This window comes from Sceloporus occidentalis, unplaced genomic scaffold (assembly GCF_023333645.1).
Source record: "Sceloporus occidentalis isolate IW3139 unplaced genomic scaffold, rSceOcc1.0.p SCAF_2, whole genome shotgun sequence".
NCBI lineage: Eukaryota > Metazoa > Chordata > Lepidosauria > Squamata > Phrynosomatidae > Sceloporus > Sceloporus occidentalis.
In genome coordinates, this window is record NW_028316982.1 from 110,154,377 (window position 1) to 110,175,267 (window position 20,891).

At 39.6% G+C, this 20,891-nt stretch overlaps 1 protein-coding gene across 5 annotated transcripts in view; it reads right to left on the reverse strand.

Annotated features, from left to right (window-relative positions):
* The window catches only part of GRID1 (glutamate ionotropic receptor delta type subunit 1), an 859,069-nt gene that overhangs the window by 185,652 nt on the left and 652,526 nt on the right, over positions 1 to 20,891 (reverse strand). For all 5 annotated transcript variants that reach the window (XM_089510585.1, XM_089510586.1, XM_089510584.1 and 2 more), the window contains exon 5: positions 9,534 to 9,587. In XM_089510585.1, coding sequence (XP_089366711.1) covers positions 9,534 to 9,587 — 54 coding nt within the window. The remainder of the gene's footprint in view (positions 1 to 9,533; positions 9,588 to 20,891) is intronic.

Here is a 20,891-nt window from a genome sequence, read left to right on the forward strand (position 1 = left end):
AATATGTACATACATCCTCTCTCTTTTGGAACTTAGTTTTTTGTGGGTTTTTCGGGCTATGCGGCCATGTTCTAGCAGAGTTTCTTTCTGACGTTTTGCCAGCATCTGTGGCTGGCATCTTCAGAAATTCACACAAAACTAGACCTGCAATACAGGCCATCTTTGGCATTGTCACCTGTAGAGCTGTAGACAATTCCCCCAAATTCAAGTATTTGCTGTGAAATGTATCCTTCTTTCCTCTTTCTTTCTTTTACTAAAGACAAAACTATCTGGGAGGGGGGGAAATGGCCAAGCAAATTTTTGAGAACCATAATGTAAAAAAGAAAGTGCTTCAGGTGTCAGGATAATTGGTGACATTTGGAAGAAATCCAGCATGGGGGCAGGAGACACAGTGGAATCCATTGCTATGTTAAAAGTGTCACTTTTGTTGTGCTTATGTGATGTGATTTATATTTGATTCCATCTTTCATTTTCTGGTTCCGGGTGTCTGAATAGAACATATTTGATTTTGCAAACACAAACATTCATTTGGACTTGGGGAATTTTTATACCTTGTAATACATTGAGATTCTTGGTGAGTGCCAAATATACAGTACTACTCAAACTACATTTTTTCCCCTTTTTAATCCTACTGCAAGAGAGTTTTTAAAAAGAAAATATTTATCTGAATGCAGCCTAATGGGAACATTCTTTGCTCGCATTCCTTGAAATTAGCATCCTAATAATAATAATAATAATAATAATAATAATATTTATTTATAACCTGCCTTTCCCTTTAGAGGATCTAGGCGGGTAACACCAGTCCAATATAACATTTAAAAACAGTAGTAACATGATTCCAATCCCCTAGCCCTCCTTCCTTCTGCTAAAATACAATTAAAACATACTATATAATAACAGTAGCAGTATCACACATTACGCCCAGTTGCATAGAGAATGCAGTTAAAATTAGGAGCAGAGAAAAATGTTTATAGGAGTGGTCATAGGGAGAGACAGTGGGTAGGTGAGCAGTTCAGGTTCTCATTTTGGAGGTTAGTCTGGGAAGGCTCACCGGAAGTGATCTGTCTTTATCGCCTTTTTAAAGGCCTCTAAAGATTTAATTTGGCAGATCATTCCACATTTTTGGAGCAGCGGCTGAAAAGGTCCTCTGGGAAGTTGCCACCAGCCTGGTTTTCTTCAGCTATAGTAGGTTCCTCCCAGAGGACCTGAGTGTGCGGGAAGGATTGTACGGGGGGAGGCATTCCCTCAAGTAGTCTGGACCCAGGCCATGCTGTTCTTATTTTGTTTCAAGTTCAGCAAGATCTGCTCTGCTCTTGGAAATATCTCCACATCTAGCCAACTTGAAGTAACAAAACAAGCATTGATGGTACAACAGAAACTCTAATCTTATAATCACAAGAAAGGAGCAAATACTTTGAATATGTCTAGTTCCTTAGATAGTTAATTTCCATTAAATTTATAGTATCTTAGAACTGGAAGGCTCCTCAAAGCCCATCTTACTCATCCATTGCTAAAGCATGCCTGAGAGCTTACTTCTAACCACAGCTTAAAACATCCAATGAATGGAAGTCCACCATCCTCCAAGAATAGTCTATTGAATTGCCACACAGCTCTTTACTGCCAGAATGTTTGCACTGTTGTTTAGTCACAATCTGTTTTCTTGTAGCCAGGTTACAATTGCCACAGTGACTGCAACACTCTATGGATTTTATCAAACTGGATGACTCCCAGGCAAAAACTAGATTTAAAAGTAGAAAAAACAAACAAAAATGTGGGATTTTTTTTGAGACAATGAAAATAAACCAAACAGAAAGTCAACAAAAATGACTCCTTTTTACTTTTTGGAACTATCTAAAGTAAAAAGGAGTCATTTTTGTCAACTTATCATTCGGGTTATTTTCGCGTTATTTGTCTTTCAAGCAAACGCATCTGAAAACATCCTGCACTTGCAGATATTTTCTCAATTTTAAAATTCTATTTTTGCATGGGATTTAAGCAATTTGCCTCCAAAACTCCTCTTTTAAGTGTAACCGCCTTGTGAAAGTCACAAAGCAGGTAGCAACTAACTCAAATTGTTCTGAGAACTAATTCTACAGTTTATTAACTGAAAAGGAGTGTGTGATAAATGCATAATGGAAATGTGTGTCTGTTAAATCTTTAATCTGTTTAGTCATATATCCAAAGCAAATATACAGGGGGAAAGTACAGTGCTGCAAGTATCACAACCATCTCAAAGTTTTAATTTAATAACACTAGAACTCTTACTAAATATTAGTCAAAATTCAAATATGATCTCTCCCTCATCCCACAGGCCTTTCTGCTTCCACACCCAAGAGGTCTCTATGTATCCATCTCTTACACCACGTTTCACTCAATAGTGCACCATACCCTTCATGAACCACTGCATGCTCATCTGTAACATGTCCTCTCAAATACTCTTTATTTTCGTCCTTGTTACTCCATCCAGAATGATTTATTGCTGGCTAATTCTCTTCATTTGCTATCCCCCACCCCCAGCTTTGGCCTTTTATCTCTTATCCTCCTTATTTAATACAACCATGTCAGCATCAAACAATTTCTCTTCCCCAACAAATCACTAGTAGTATTCACTAATCACTAGTAGTGCCTGTATTGCAGCCACATATTCAAAACTATAAGGTTGCGAGTTCAATACCAGTGAAAGAGCTCAGGCTTGGCTCAGGCTTGCATCCTTTCAAGGAGGTCACTAAAATGAGTACCCAGATTGTTGGGGGCAATTAGCTTACAGCTGTAAACCGCTTAGACACTATTAGTTCAGTATGAAGTGGTATATAAATGAAGCTGTTTGTTTGTTTGTTTGTTTGTTCATGCACTAAAGGAATTCTAAAATGGCCATACAGTGGATCCTTGTTATACGCTGGGGTTTGGTTCCAAGATCCACCATGTATAACAAAATCCGTGTATGCTCAAGTCCCATTAAGTATAATGACATAACAAAATGGTGTCCCTAATAAAAAAATGGAAAATCAAGGTAAATTTATACTTTTTTGGAACATTTTCAAACCGTGTATGCTTAAATCCGTGTATAAAACATCCGTGTATAAGAAGGGCCGACTGTACAGCCCACAGAAAGGCCCATTCAGCATTCAGTATGAGGTGCAGTCAGTGTAAGATGACTGATGAAGCTACCAAGTATTCCATACTGGGAGAAAGTTGGGGTGTAAATATAATAAGAATACAGGGAGCAAAGGACGTTTTTCAATATATGCAGATTCTGCGATCGTCATTGTTACTGTTGGCAAATCTGAATAGATGATCTCAAAGAGAATTGGGAATCAACTGCAGACAGTAGGTCTTTGAAGTTCATTCAGGAGACTAAAAGAAGCCAAGGAGATGGTAGCATTTGTTCCAGGGTTTCATATTCACAGTATCACAATTCAGGTGGCTTAGGGCTTTATCACACCAGCTCTTTTTGCGCTGTAGTCCTGCAATTTGAAATTCCCATGTGAATGAAAGACACAGGCCAGGGACTGGGCAGCTACAGGAGGGAAGTGGCAACTGCAGTTTTCCTCTTGTATTACTCACTCACCTCTCAGTCTTTAAGTGGATAACAGCTCAGATTGTTCATCTAGCCTTCTTGTCTCTTTCTACCTGGTTTTGATCTGTCTGCCCACCTGTCTTGTCTCCTACATTTCTGCAGTCACCAAGAATGATAGTCATGGTATTCTACACGGGCAGACATTACTGTGTGATTTGCCCCATCACGTTTGGGGTGTGGTGAGGTAACACCCCAATAGGTGTTACTCCTATTACTCCCTTAGCACCCTCAGGCTACTCCTTCACTGTTTGTTGGACCTACCTACTTCCAAATTGCTGTTTCTTGGATACAAATCCTTGTAGAAGTACCTACAAATATTGTGAAAATTGAACATAAGCCAGATAAATACCAAATGTAGGGGGAGATTGGGTGGGATGAAGCTCTCAATCAGACTTTTTAAATGCCTTTGATACTAAGCAGGTCACACTTTCTTTTTCTTCTCTTCTATTTTAATTTCCCTGTGTATGTTTTCAAATCATCTGTCAACAGAGAGTGACCCCATGAACTTCATAGGGTGTTCTTAGAGAAGCAATAGTTGGAGGTTGTTTGCCAAAATGCCTTCCTACATTCAAGTACATGCTAACTTCCACTGCTGCTCAGTGAGTTGCATGATGAACACTCTTTCTAAAATAAATGCAAAGCACACACTGAGGCTGGCCTATTCTTTATAGAAAAGGATACTGAAAAGCTCTGTGACTTGTCACTGAAAATTTGCTTTTAGTGAAATCTAAAGCCAGTGTGGAGATTCTTTCTCAGGTGAAACATCATAAAGACGACCGACCATCAGACTAACAAGATTCCTCCGGGTGGTTTCATGTACCTTTAATATTTCTGGAGGTTTAATCTCTTACATGGAAAAGGTGGATTTATGTGTCAATCTGAAACAGCAGGTGTTCCCAAGGGGATGACAATCACATCCACATATGCCAATGGGCATGTTTTCCTATGACAAGGGAAAATGCAGCTTGCTGTGGATTGAAGGTGGCATGCTCTGTTAACAGTGCATGTACTTTACAATCTGCAAAAATTCATGATAGAGTATCTGAAATTAGAATCATACCTGTAGGAGCTTGTCGTGTAACGGATGCAGGACAGAAGGATTTACATGATTATTTTCCTCCAGATCCACATTAGAGTTTAAAATGATAACCTATCCAAACCTCTTTATTGGTTATGAGTCTAAAAATCTTCTGTAAACAAACTGTACAGCAAGTACTGTTGCAAAGAATAAGTCTAAGAATTAAGATACCTGTTTCATGTTAACTGTCAGATTCTAGAAACTAGGTTTCTGAATGAGAAATTATATAGCTATTTATTTTAACTCAGTTGAATTGTATAGGTTCTGTATAAGTTTGCAATTGGTAATGACAGGATAATATTTATGTAGCAAATCATACTTATTCCTACCATAGCACACTTCCTAAGATGTTAATATCTTACACAGATTTTAATTTATTCTTCTCTCCTGACAACTGAGGCTGTTTAAATCTGCCTTCTGACCATGGCTCCTTATCCATATTTTGTTGATGGTGATGGAAACAACAGAATATAGAAACATACACTCACCCACACAACATACAAGACTCATGCATATGCCTTTAGTTTTAGGTAGTGTATTTCAAAAACTCAACAAATAACAATAGTATAAATGCAGTAGAGCATATATAGCATGCTTATATTTATGTGAATAAGAGAATATACAGTGTACTTATATTTACGTGATTTCTTCCGTGCTTTTCCAAGTTATTATTTTTTTTAAACTAAGCTATTACAGCAAAAAGAACAAGTTCCATAAACAACACAAGGAACAGAAAAGATTCATAATGGCTTTTTGGAGGTAGCAATTTTATACCTACCACCCCTTTTAATTTCCATGCATTACAGCTAACCAGACAAAAGCAATTTATAGTTACTGTTAACATATATGGCTCCCTTCCTCCAAATGATTAGTGAGAAGAAAAGGAGAAAATGAAATGTGAACCAAGAAGTCTGTAGTTAAGCGTGATGTTCTCTATATAATGCATTAGCACAGAATAATGGATACACCACTCTCTTTATTTAAATATTTTATCAGCCTTAAGCACATAAAGAACATGTAATTATTATGCTATACAAATATATATAATAATGCTGCTTCCCCTAAGTGGCTAGAGATTTATAAATGTACATACAGGATTCCCCCCACTTCTGCTTATGCATTATGGTCCCTCCTCACTGCACAGTCTTTCAATGGTCTTTACAAAATAGAAGTTAAGATGATTAGGTTTACATCTGCGCATGCACACACACACAATTGCACACCACAAATAAAGGACAATTATCCTTTCAACAGGATTTGGTGCATATACATTGTGAATGTGTACTACTTTCACACAAAACCAGATAACTGTCATGCAATCACTTCAATTCTGAAAATACAGATTATACCGGATCAGGCTAACACCTAATCTTCAGTAATATTCACAAACTGAAAAAGACTAGCGTATAATGGCTCTCCATGTAGGCTCAGTGTCTTCTTGGTTGTCAATGGTAACAGACTGCAAGCTTAGAGTTCATCAGTAGTTAATATCTGCATTTCTTAGGTTTCTACAGTGTGATGCTTTCTGCCTTTCAAGAGCAGTTAGTGGAGTAAGTCAGCTCGAGGAAGAACAAGATGACAGGCCTTGCCATTCCTGATTTTGTTTTCATCTTTGTCAGGCTGTCTGCTCCAGTCAAGAAGCCACATGGAAATGGAGCTGTTCAATTTGCATTCTAATATCACTCTGTCTGGAGAAAGACAACCTTCCCCTGTCATGAGAACTGAAAATAATATGATAGAGGTACCACTGCCACTGACCTAAATACCCTAAAGGCACCAGATCCCAGCTGATCTTGGAGGCTAAGCAGATTCAGTCCTGATTAGTACTTAGATGGGAGACCACCAAGCAATATGAGGTATATGGCTATATTTCAGTGGATGAAACTGGCAAAACTACCTCTTAGAATCCCTGGCCTTTAAAAAAAAAACCTATGAAATTCATGGCAACTTGAAGGCACATACACACACGTACACCCCTGCCAGAAAGTGTGTGTAGGACAGCTAGGCTAATTTTGGTTTTCTCAGACAGAATTTGCATACCCCACAGAGGAAACAATTTCAGCAAGCAGGTAGTTATCATGGAAAATGAAGAACTTGATTTACCAAGGAACTCATGGATACAAAACACCACACTTGAATGCTCACCTCTTTAGAAACGTTTTAGAGGTCTTGTTAAAGTTGTTACCCAAATCTGTTTTTTCATGGATGACATGGCTATATTTCATTTTCATTTGCTGGGGAAAATACCACAATAAACCACTCAGTGCAGGATCTACCAACTGAGGGAGATTTTCCATCACACAAGAAAGACTGTACTACATCACAGCAACCTCATAATCATCATAATTCTGCTTCAGTTGATTTAAAAAAAACACCCCTAAATTTAGCCCACAATTTTGCTTATATAGGGATTGCCTAGTTTCCTGGGGTATCTTCTCCAAGCCAACACAGGAGCCAGTGTGCTTCACGTAAGGCAAAGGACAGATCATGCAATGCCTGCTGGCCTTTAGCAAATCCAAGAGACAACTATTACTCTGCTGAAGACCACCATACACATATGTGGAGGAAAATGACATTCCAAGTTTTAGTGATTACAGCTGCACACAAGAGTGGTTTTGTCACGGGTTCAGATCCAGATCAGATCAGCATGAAAAGTTGCTCTTTAATCAACCCATTAATACTGATGGTTTTTAATCATTTAAATAACAATGGCTAAAATCATTGTTAAAATGTCTAATAAATTGGGAAGAGAAGTGGATCTTTAGCTTATTATTTCTAAGTTCTGCTGGAAAGAGAGAAGCTGTGTAGTTGGTGAGCTAATACAGAAAAAGAAACCTTGATGAAGCGCCCTCAAACGTACAGTTTAGCAGAAGCTAGTCAACTGCTGTTGCCGTAACTGTGTAGTCCACCCTTCGTTATCCAAGAAATTGCCACCAAATCCCACAACTCACTCCTACTTTGTAAAAAGAAATCCATGTAAAAACAGATATCAGGATCTGTCCCTGTGGGTGTCTCAGTTTTCCATCTACATTCTCATTCCATCCCATATTCATGTTGGCATTTATGAAAACTTTTGGGTGACCTTGAACAACTCACATACTCTCAGCCTCAAGGGAAAGCACTGGCAAAACTCCTCTGAACAAATTTTGCCAGTAAAACCCCATGATATCATAGAATCATTGAATCATAGAGTTGGAAGAGACCGCACGGGCCATCCAGTCCTACCCCCTGCCATGCAGGAAATCCAAATCAAAGCATCGCCGACAGATGGCCATCCAGCCTCTGTTTAAAGACCTCCAAGGAAGGAGACTCTATCACCTTCCGAGGAAGTGCATTCCACTGTCGAACAGCCCTTACTGTCAGGAAGTTCCTCCTAATGTTCAGGTGGAATCTCTTTTCCTGTAGCTTGCATCCATTGTTCCGGGTCCTGTTCTCTGGAGCAGCAGAAAACAAGCTTGCTCCCTCCTCAATATGACATCCTTACAAATATTTAAACAGGGCTATCATATCACCTCTTAACGTTCTCTTCTCCAGGCTAAACATCCTCAGCTCCCTAAGTCGTTCCTCATAGGGCATGGTTTCCAGACCTTTCACTATTTTAGTCACCCTCCTTTGGACACTCCAGTTTCTCAACATCCTTTTTAAATTGTGGTGCCCAGAAATGGACACAGTATTCCAGGTGGGGCCTGACCAAAGCAGAATACAGTGGCACTATTACTTCTCTTGATCTAGACACTATACTTTTATTGATGCAGCCTAAAATTGCATTGGCCTTTTTAGCTGCCGCATCGCACTGTTGACTCATGTTCAACTTATGGTCTACTTGGACTCCCAGATCCTTTTCACATGTTGTCTCATTCAGCCAGGTGTCCCCCATCCTATATCTGTGCATTTTCTTTTTCTGCTCTAAGTGCAGTACCTTACATTTCTCCATGTTGAATTTCATTTTGTTAGCTTTGGCCCAGCTTTCAGGTCTATTCAGGTCATTTTGAATGTTGATCCTGTCCTCTGGGGTATTAGCTGTTCCTCCTAATTTGGTGTCATCTGCTCACCTTAGGGTAGCCATAAGTTGGAAATGACTTGAAGGCACACAACAACAAAATAATTCATTTTCTGGTGATTATTTGGTGCTTACATTTAAAATGCATGCATTTTTTTTCTTTATGCATTTTTCCAGTGTACATGTTCACGTGTACATTTTGATATGGACTAAAGAACATTTGTGCACAATTTTGGTCATGCACTTTCAATGGCCTGTTACAGACTGCCAAAATAAAGCTGCTTCAGGTCTCTTTGGAGGTATGCTATTTAAATGATGCATGGGTCCTAAGAGTCCGGAGGTTGCGCCAAAGCCACACTCCATTCCTAAGCACTGGAGGGCAGCTTTGGTGCAGCTTCCGGATTCTTAGGATGCATGCATCATTTAAATAGCATACCTCCAAAGAGACCCGAAGCAACTTTATTTTGGCAGTCTGTAACAGGCCAGTAAAATCCCAATGGTTTTGTGAACATTTCCCCCAACACAACTTATCACATACTACACAAATGGGATGTTAAAGCAAGACACATTCCGTTCTGCTGTCAGTAATGGAGATACAAAAAGAGTATTTACATTTGGAATGGCAAATCCAACCAATTTCTTTCCCAACCCTAGTAAAATATGTTTGACCAGCAACAACAATAGGACAAAAGAAATGCATATGCAAACCATGAAAAACGGTGATTCTATTTCTCCCACATGGAATACTATCTGTCTCCAGCCTCAGACACACAAAGAAAAAACAGATTTGGAAAGTAGGAATACAATGAATTGGGGGGGGGGGGGGGGAAGTAACAATGTGTAGTCAACTCATTATTTATGCATCTTCATACTCTTACCTCATTTACATAGACCCAGTGACTATCCTTTGAAGCCAAGTTGGTTTCCACAGCCTAGAGAAAGAAAAGAAAAAGAATAAACAAGTGAAAAAAAAGTTTCTCAAAACTTCCCAGTTAATGTATGCTTTGTGCTTGAACGAATTTATAATATGTATGTTTCTGGCAGTTTTCACTCTCATATAATGGTTATATAATTTAGTCACCTTCACTTCATTGTGATGCATGTTGCTACCTGCAATAGTAAAGCTGACAAGAGCAGAAGAATGCAGCATCCCACATCATTTATTCATTTACAGAAAAATCCACAAGAACATGGCTTAATTCAACCTGATATGTAAACCTTGTGGTGTTGTTTCTTAGGGCTCCATTTATTCCCCTTATTTCATTTACCTAAAACACAAACCAAGTACATTTCAGCTGCAGATCATTTGTGAAAGATCAATGGAAAATATTGGTTCTTTTGGCCTCAAAATGAAGACTAAAATGATTAAAAATTCATAAAGTGTCAGTGAGTTGTGCTCCAAGTATGCATCCTAATGACCACCTAATGGTTTTATCAATTCTTTTAATGGTTTTTATCAAGAAACTGGCATGTAATAATCTATTTCATAGACACAAAAGTTGAGTTTTAGACACTTATTCTACCAAGTACCTGATAACTGTATTCCTCCAGGGCATGACTCAACCTATAAAGGGGAAGCTTCACTTATGCTGGCCCATTGCCCCTGCACTTCTCAATGGAGACTATCATACTCAGATGGGACAAGGTCAGGATCGCTCCCCCATCTTTATCACATCTTGGGGGCGGGGGGATCATGTGAAAGCCTTTCAAATAGTACGTACTGATCCTGTCATTATCCTGTCACTGAAGTGACATTGCATTAACACAAGCTCTCATTAATGCAAATGCTGGGGCAATGCCACTTAAATCACAGGACAATGACAGAATCAGCACAACATCATTTGAAAGGCTTTCACACGATCACTGTCACTCAAGGGTCACACAGTATATACATAACCAATTCCTTTCCAGGCAAGCATTCTCTGAAGATGCCAGCCACAAACTCTTCTAGAACATGGCCACATAGCCCAAAAAAAACCACAAAAAAAATGTCACTCAAGCTTTCTGGATGGGACAAGCATGACATTGCATTAAAGTCCTTCTTGCATTTACACGGGAGGACAGGGACAGGGACAGGACAGGACATTAATCCCTCTGTGATAATCACCAATAACAGCAACTTGGAAGCTTATCGCACACATTATTTTTCCCGTTATGGGAATGGGAAGAAGACTCTCAGGGTCGCACGCGACTGGGAAAAAACAGATTTTATCGCACAGCAAATTGTCCTCAAAATGGCCCCATTCCATTCTGTGGCACCAAGCCATCCCCATTCAGTGCTGAGGAGCATTAAATGTTTGGGTTGGAAGTTTTCTGACCAAGCAAAATGGCGCCCCTCAGCACTGAATGTGGACAGCTTGGTGCCGCAGAACAGAACAAGGCCATTTTGAGGACAATTTACTGTGCAATAAAATTCGTTTTCACCCAGTCGTGCGCAACCCCGTAATGGGGAAAATAATGTGTGTGATAAGGTCCTAAGTCTGTTGCCACACTGTAGAATTAATGCAGTTTGTCACTGCTTTAACTGTCATGGCTCCATCCTATGGAATCCTGGGATTTGTACTTTTTGTGGCATCAACACTGACAGAAAAGGCTAAATATCTCACAAAATTACAAATTCCAGAATTTCATAATATTGAGCCATGGCAGTTAAAGTGGTGTCAAATTGCATTAATTCTGCAGCGTAAATACACCCTAAGTGATAATTGAACAAAATTTTCTGCACATTTGTTACTTATGACAAATCTTTAACTTGAAGCAAGGTGACTTGCTTATTTCTCATTATTGACAGAGTCACATTGTTTCAACTTTTGAAATGCTATCACTATAAGAAAACTGACATTTACCCATAAACAGGAAGTTCTACACAAGCTAGGAAAATGTAATGATAAAGCCTGATCTGGAAATACTCTGGCCTCCTTCCCACTTACAGATAAATTGGTGTGCAATCCGAATCGATGGATCGATTCGACAGCGGAGCGTGGTTCCCACTACATTTGCCCGATCACATTTTTCTCTCTAAAATAATCCACTTGTGGTTCACATTCATGCATGAATTGATTAATAATGAACTTGCTCCAGCCAGCCGAACGGCAAATTTAAATCGATTCTGATCTGCATGTGTTTCACACTTGTGCAGAATCGATTTATCAAAAAAGATGCAGAAAAAATCAAAGTCAAAAAGACGCGGGTTAAATGGGGCTGGTGCATGGCCCCCCTCACTGAATCACTTCAGCAATTCAATTTAAGTGGGAACCAGGGTCATTTGAACCAGTTCAAACCGAATTGCGATCTGGTTTAAAAGGTAGTGGCAATGAGGCCTTTGAATGAGAGAAGAAAAAGAAAATTATGGGTTATGGGAAGAGAATAGTCCCTCACTGCAATTAGAGATGGGCTTCTTCTTGTTGTTATGTGCCTTCAAGCCATTCCCTACTTTAATGAGCCTAAGGTGAACCTATCATGAGGTTTTCTGAGACTGAAAGTATGTGACTTGCCCAAGATTACACCCTTAGGCTTCCATGGTTGAGATGGGATTCAAACCCTGATCTCAAAAGTCATACCCCAATGCTCAAACCACTACATCAAACAGCTTATTTCTGGTAAATTTTAGTTTCATATTTAACACACAATATGGCTACCAAGCTCAGAATCCATTGTAGATTATGCAATTATTTCATGAGTTTGAGTATCCCTAAAAACAAAGCAAGCATTCTTCTGTGTCAACAAATGTGGGTTTTTAAGGATGTTGGAACTACAGTGATTGCTGCTAAAACTGAGCTCAAAATTTCCAATCTGGGGCCATCAAGATGGGCCAAACTATAACTTCTACCATCCCCTGTAAGCATGGCCATTCACTACAAGAACAATAGTCCATCCCACCTGGGGATCACTGATCTGGAGAATTCAGACTTACTCATCCTGTGCTGTTGTTAGACCACTACGTTTAAAAAATGTGATGGATTTTTTCATGGAAATATTTCTGCCTATGTACAAAAAGAGTTATTCATTCATATACCGTGTGTTTGCATGCATATGTGTGTGCACATCTATTTTTCATAACATCTCTAGTCTTAATTCTAGACTAATGGCCTGCAACATTTCCATCAAAAAGGAAAAATTGCTTTTAAGACAGATAGTGCATTAGAAGGTAGAGACTTTTCAGTTTTCATTTATTTCACTTTAAAATGCCCCCAAACACATCATTTCTGCAAATTTAGTGAGAAAGACATATGTTGAAATGGACAACTCAGTTTTGCTTGGATTTATCCCAAGCTAATTTAAACAGGAAGAATGCCCCCCCCCCCTTTCCTTTACATATACCCCTGTTAGTTGCAACTCATTAATGTAATTCCTTGGAACAAGTCATTGAATTCTAGGTGGCAATAATGGCATGGATCCTGAGAAACATGAATAAAAGGCCATAGATGAACCCTTATTAAAGAGGACTCCCTGCCCACTGCTATACAGTTCAAGGCACTGAAAACCTACTCCTAAAGGTTAGGAAAATGATGTGGTGATGTACCCCTGGTCAGCTATGGGATCAGTACTGCCTGGGGATGGAGCTGTGTGATAGAATCTATCTCTAGTGCATTTACATTCCATGCCTAGCACAGGAATAAAAGCTGGTGCACTAATCTCCTTTGACTTTATTGAGAATTAAAGGGGAGAGGTGTGCGTCAGAATCATTACTTCAAGCCCAATAAATTTACCCACCCAGAACCTAGCACAACAGGTGTGTAGCTAGGAGTTATTTCATTTTTAAATTGCAGTAATTGGTTTTAATTACTTTCAATATATGTATCTATTTAGCTTCTAGTACCATCTCCAAAAAGGATGTAGCATGTAGCAGACTCTCATAGCAAGATCACAGATACGCAGTCAACACAATTCAAAGCCACAGATAATTATTTCAAGGAACTATGCCAGTGGTGGCGAACCTATGTCATGCATGCCAGAGGTGGCATTCAAAGCCTTCTCTGTGGGCATGCTGCTCCAGCACAGAGTTTGCCAGAGTTCATTACTAGAAAGCCAGAGGGACATGGCACTTTGTAGTAAATAAGTGGGTTTTGGGTTGTAGTTTGGGCACTTGGGCTTGTTACAGACTGCCAAAATAAAGCTGCTTCGGGTCTCTTTGGAGGTATGCTATTTAAATGATGCCTGGGTCCTAAGAGTCCGGAGGCCACGCCAAAGCCACACTCCATTCCTAAGCACTGGAGTGCAGCTTTGGTGCAGCTTCCGGATTCTTAGGATGCATGCATCATTTAAACAGCATACCTCCAAAGAGACCCAAAGCAGCTTTATTTTGGCAGTCTGTAACAGGCCTTGGTCTGCAAAAGGTTCACCATCACTGGACTATGCTGTGGAAAGTGCTTCCATTGGCATGGACAGCCCTCTTCCTCGTTGGGTTTTAGGGGTGTATTATGACAAGAAATATGCCAGTGGTGGCAGCAGCAATGGTTTCCCCTCAAATGAGGCAGACTTAACATATCCAGCTTTGATAGCTGTGTATCTTGTATGTTTCAGCATACCAAAGCTAAGGGCTATTCTAATTTATGCTAGATACATTTGCTAGTAGTGTATAAAAGCAAACCCATGTATATGGAAATCTTCCAAGACCTTCAATGTGGTTTTATTTTACATATCTCAAATGTCACACATTATTTATATGCATGTTAACTACAAGTTAATTGCAGAGCTATCAGGAAGAAACATTACTCTAAACACAAACATTTCACATCAACTAAGTCACAAACTTCTGGAAAACTGCTTGGAATTTTAGCAACATGCTTTATGTTGGTGGTTTTGAAGTCATACATATGGCTGAATATTTTAAGCTCCACTTGCTGCTTATTTACATATCATTGGTCTGCCAAACAAAAGAAAAAAGCTATATTATACACTTGGCACAAAGAATCCTCTCAGTGTCTTTCAAACTTGCCACTTTCTTTATAGGTATGCCTTCCTAGTAATCTCTGCATATTATACAAGTCCCTATGGCATGCATCCAGTTCCATCAAGGCACTTGGCCAATCTGCTGGCCCTAACTATTATTCTACTTGGAATAATGAGAATGCACCCAACACAACCAAGAGAATGTGCGGTACAGGAAAAGATCAACGGTGGTGGATAAGCTGTTTTCCAAGAAATCATGCCTGCTATTATTGACTTTATTTTCTCAAGGTCATTTTAAAAAAAAATGTCATGGAGCTCTATGGTCTCTGGAGCACAGTATGAGTATCATTGTTAGTGTGATGCAATTTCTGGAGATAGCTACCATCTTAGCACCCCTTTGTAAAGAAAAGGCAATTCTGACTGAAATGGGAATATTAATGGTGAATGTGCGGTCCTATGGACATTGTTGTCTTTCATTTCCCATGTTTCATCACTATCAGTTATACTGGCTAGGGCTGATAAGAGTTGTAGTCCTACATCTGGAGAAGTGCACATTTTCTATTCCTGCTTTAGGAACTTGCCTCTTTGCTCAAAAATGTGGAGAAATGCTTGCGAAATCTAATATAGATGACAGGCATGTAGTAATAAGAAGTCATTTGTGCCAGGATGAACACGCCTGATATGCACCCCCTAGACTTTTGTGTGTACCTGAATGCAGTTCACCTAAAGAATCCACCCCAGACATGGTGCAGCAGTCATCTTTCCCCCAGTACAATGTAGTGATATGCCTTGTTCTCTTGCCATGATCCAGGAGTATATATGGTAATGTACTGATACATGGCAGCAGTTGTAAGCACTGACTGCTCCAAGCAGTACTTATCTGTTTAAAACAACAAAAAGGGGGAAAGGTTTATAAGATATAATGCCATAAAAGTAATTTCCTTTGTTTGGAAAAGTGGAACCAAACAAAATGGGTAGAATTTTTTCTCCAAAAAATCTGAGGAAATGGGAAAGGATGGATTTAACACTGAAAACTGAAAAAATGACATGAACCAGAATTAGACTGATCTATCCATTTTGAAGAGTGTGAATGAAACCTTTCCAGAAATAGATGTTTTGAAGAAAAACCTATTTTCAGGGTGATCTGCCTCCTGTCAGTTTTTATGATAAATCACCACTCTGCATTTACAGTAAATTAATTTCCAGTACCCACTAGATGATGCTCACGCATTCCAACATTTCATCTTGGCTGATGAAGAATAATTTCTGGTCCATTTTAACAGCTACAGAAAGTTTAAATGTTCACAGCTCTTTCAAAATGTATTAATACTGTTTTCCGTGGAAGCAACTGTATGTCTATACCGATTCATTTTAAAAGGACACATCAAAAGGATAAACTCTAATGAGCAATTGATATTGCCATGTTCCTCTGTATTTTATTTTTCATAGTAATGCTGGGCCTTAGCCCCACCTGAAATCCATACTGCCTGCTATTTTGAGGAAGGGTTCAGAACATAGGCTAGGCCTACTAAAGTTTAGACTTCAGCCCAGAGTAGAGTCACTGCTTCATTCAGACAGAAGCCACTAGCTACCACTGCTCTATATTATTTTGCTGCAGGTAGTAAAACAGGATCACCTCCCTACTGAAATCAATAAAACTGAAAATGCATTTTGAGCGTATGGTGTCCTTAGTATCAACATGGCTGCAAGTTACCAGAGCGTATTTCATCAGCCTTTTGCAGGTGGAATTTATCTCACAAACACCCAAGAGAAAAAAGTAGTTCAGATTATAGCAATAGCAAGTACATTTCGATACCGCTTATCAGTGCACTTAAGCACTCCCTAAGTAGTTTACAGTGTGTAAACTAATTGCCCCTGACAGGGTGGGTACTCATTTTAGCAACCTATGGAAGGATGCACGGCTGAGTGGACCTTGGAGCTCTGCCTGGGATTGGACCTTGTGGCTGTGAATGGCTGCAGTACAGGCATTTAACCACTGCACCTCCAGGGCTCCTTAAAAGATTATTCTTTCAAGAAACAGTGTTTTAGCATTCAACATTTTTGCATGATATTATTGTAACTGAATCAATATTTTCCTGTCTTGTGTTGGCTAAGGGGAGCTTTACAACAGAAAGTGACCAGAAAGAAACTAGCCACCAACAGTGGTTTTGCAGGCAAAATAAAGGGCATTGTGGTGCCTTTTCAAAATTCTTCCAGTTTTCATTGCAGTGAAGTTACTTTTTCCTGAACAAATATTACATGGATGCTGATAGTGTGGAACAGTCCCACACCTGTCATCTAGTGGGGCTTTTTGAGCAACAAGCGGGTTGATCGATGCCTGGATCCAGACCCTGTTTCAGCTGTAATCAATAAAGTTATGGCTTGTTTTTCTCCAGTTTTGTGTTTCTGTGTGGTTATTGCATTATACCTTGCCCCCTTGATCAAACAATAACAAATAATTGTTCATGTTCTAGTAAAACAAAACACTATATTAATCCTTCTTGTTCCACCTGCTTTTCCACATTACTGACCATACCCATTCTCTTCTAATATATTTCTGGCTCTTTTGGGTAATCTCTTTTGTGAACCCTTTTGCTTTCAAAGCCCAGGTAGTTGGGTCGTGGAAATTTCTTTTCAGCTGCACAAGAGCTGGTCATGAATAAGTAATTTACAAAGTTGTGGGACAACATCTTAACAACCCCTATATATTGTGTCAATTTGCAGAGCTACACACACAGGAAAAGATATATACCAAACATAAGATCATATAAAACAATGCAAACCTGACTGTTTAATATTTATAAATGGTAAGACATAAGAAGGCAGAGTAAGAGTGCTATTGATATGATGTCTACTAAAGAAACAAGCCTAGTTCTGTTCTTATGAATTTAACTTGTTTATGGTTGCAGTCTAAGCAACTAGAACATATCTGTTCATCATTTAGCCTCTCACAACTAGATATGTGAGATGTTTTCATTGGAGAAGAATGGTCATGGCCCAATGGACTACATCCAGTAATAGACAGCTCTGTAGAACAAGAAGGAATAATTCTCTGTCTCTGTATAGCTGCTGCCCATTGTCAACAGGACCCTTTCAGTGTATCTGTTGGAAGATTGTTGCATTCTCTTTCCCCCTCATTAGACTGAAATTAAAAGTGGGTTTCCTGCATGCAAATCCCCCCCCCCTTCAAAGTAACCATGGCCCCATACAGACAGGCCAAAATAAAGCTGCTTCAGGTCACTTTGAGGTATGCTGTTTAAATGATGCATGTGTACTAAGAGTCCGGAAGCTGTGCAAAAACAAAGCATGGCATTGACGTGGTTTCTGGACTCTTAGGACGCATGCATCATTTAAACAGCATACCTCAATGTGACCCGAAGCAGCTTTATTTTGGCCTGTCTGTATGGGGCCAAAGTTACTTAGGTCACTCCCCCTTTGGAACCAACAGGCATTCTCTCAAAATACTTTCAACTGAGCTGTTGTGTTTCCATTTTCCTGCTTTCTCAACTTTCTTTGGAAAGATAGTGAGATAAAGATTTCTTTTACCTGAACTATTCACTAGCTAGATTAGGATATAGCTTCTATGTAAATACAGATTAAAGCCACTAGTAAACCTTTGTTTTTAAATTACAAACTATGTGTTTGTTTGTTATTTGGAGTCAGTCTCAGTTCTTAGGAAAGCATAAGGCTAGAACAGACAGGCCAAAATAAAGCTGCTTTGGGTCACTTTAGAGGTATGCTGTTTAAATGCTGCATGAGTCCTAAGAGGCCGGACACTGTGCCAAAGCCATACTCCAGTCCTAAGGACTAGAGCATAGCTTTGACGCAGTTTCTGGCCTCTTAAGATGCATGTGTCATTTAAATAGCATGCCCCCAAAGTGACCCGAAGCAGCTTTATTTTGATCTGTCTGTTTGGGCCAATAGTTAGACAAGAGCACATTTTCCTACTTTACTAAATTTAAAGCTAAACTCTATCAGGCTTGGCTTTGATATTTTGATATTTGAATATTTTTGTTTTGTAGCAAAGGTTGAAGCCTTGAGAAACTTAAATTACCCCACAGTATTCCTCTGCCTGTGCCAGTTCTCTGAGCCTATCAAATCTGTTCTCGGAGGTGACACATCCCTGAAGGGTAGATCAGAACAGTGGAAGGTACCGATGTGGGGCGACAGAATTGCCTACTCCTGGTTTTGAGGATGAAGGTGCTTCCAATAATGCATTACACTGTTGGACTTAAGGATGTAAACCTTTACCTTACTGTTTGATCCTTGCATGCAAGGCTGACTAATTTTCACAGGTCTCTCTGCTGAAAGAGAAAATGACATTTTCTGCACACTATTCTACTGGTATTTATACATTGTAAAGTATTTCATGCAGAAATACAGGTTGTGTTTATGTGTAGTAAAAATCAAGAAGTGATGAAAATGATACTTGAACTGGGGCACCATGTTCACATATGAAGGTGGCCACTTATTACTGCAATTAGATATATATCCAGGTCATACTCTTGTGATTCAAAAATGTTGTATCATCTGTAAATACCTCAAACAGACTGTCAATTTTAGGATTGCAGTGTCCAGCAGGACATACTATATTAAGCAATATATCACCTGCCAGCCCTCCAATCTTATTTATGTGATTGAATGAAAGCATACAGGTTGTCATCTGCAATATGTGAGCATTAGACAACTCACTATTGTCTACTAAACTGTTATACTACTATAACTGCTACCAGCTGTATAACTCAGTTTCATCTTTGGCAACTGAAGAAGGCAGAAATCAAAACATTCTCCTCTTAATATACATTTTAAGTTCTGTTTGTTAATTGGTTCAATACATACAGACACAATTGGAGGATGTCATCTGCACTGATTGTTCAGGGAAACAGGTTTTGCGTAATGTACTGGACTTTGTTGCTCCTTTAATTTGTTTTAACTGGTTTCACTTTTGTGATAGTTTAATTGCTTTTCAGATATAGGTCAGCACCAGCACTTTGAATTCTGTCTGGAAATGGACAGCCAGTCATTGTTACTGTTGTAACAAGGGAGTTGTGTGCTCCCTAGCCAGCCCTGGTTAACAATTTGCTTCTAGCTCTTTGGACCAGCTGAAGTTTCTGAACATTCTCCAAAGGAAGCCTCCACATCAAACACATTATAGTAATCCAAATAGGATATAACTCAGGCATGTGACACTGTAGCCAGGTCTGATGTCTCAGACCTGACTACAGTGGCACACAAGCTTTAACTATGCAAATACACTCTTGGCCACTGCTGAGACCTGAATGTCAAAGTTTAGAATTGAATCCAGGAGCACACCCAAGCTGTGCCTGGATTGAAGTGGAAGGAAATAATAGAGTTGGGTGTCATCAGCACTGAACCCCAAAACTCTGGACAACTTCTCCCAGCAGTTTCATCTATATGTTAAATAGTATGAGGGCCAGACCTACCATATATACTCAACTATAAGTTGACCTCATGTATAGGCTGAGGGCAGGTTTTGAGACCAAAATTATTGATTTTGATATGACTCATGGATAAGTCGAGGTTAAAACTTAGGAGCATGTAACAAAGAATCTTAAGGATGAATCAAAGGAAAACAATGGCAAAGAACTTACAAAATTCCAGCAGGCATAACTGTTTGCACTCAGAGAGAACAGAAGAGGGGTCAGTGGTTCAATGACAAATTACTCTCTTGGCTTTCACCAAAGGATGGTCCCTTTTTTTTATAAGAGTAAAAGTACAGTACATTGACCTGTGAATAAGTCAACTTTGTTTGGGTTAAATTTTAGACTAAAAGTTCTAGACTTATACATGAATATATACAATAAGCCCCGAAGGATCTCCCGGGCCAATAGCCAGGGGGTTGAATGGGAATCCTCCAGCACCACCTTCTGGGTTCAGCCTTCCAGAAAGCTCTCATCCTATGGCAATTTTCACATGATTGAAAATGCATGTGTAAACCAGTTGTGACCGGGAGGAGGAGGGAAAGCAGGGTGTAAGGTGAAGAACAGAGTTGAAAGAGTGGATGGAACATCCTGATGAAGAGGAAAGGAGGGGAAAGGAGGAGCTAACAGGGAGGCAGAGAGAAACCAGAGGAGACAGTCAGGAGAGAAAAGGAGATGGGGGAGGAGGGAATAAGAAGGCAGGGACAGGAGGAGGGAATGCAGAAGATTAACACAGATGGAAGCTAATGTGGGGAGGGAAAGGATAGCCTCTTGGAGCATAGGGAGGGCTGGCTGGCTGGCCTGCAATTTTGCAGAGAGGACAAGGACACCCAGGCACTGGCACTCACACACAGGTGAATCTGCAAAACCCTCGCTGAGAAGGAGATTTGGGACCAATAGCTC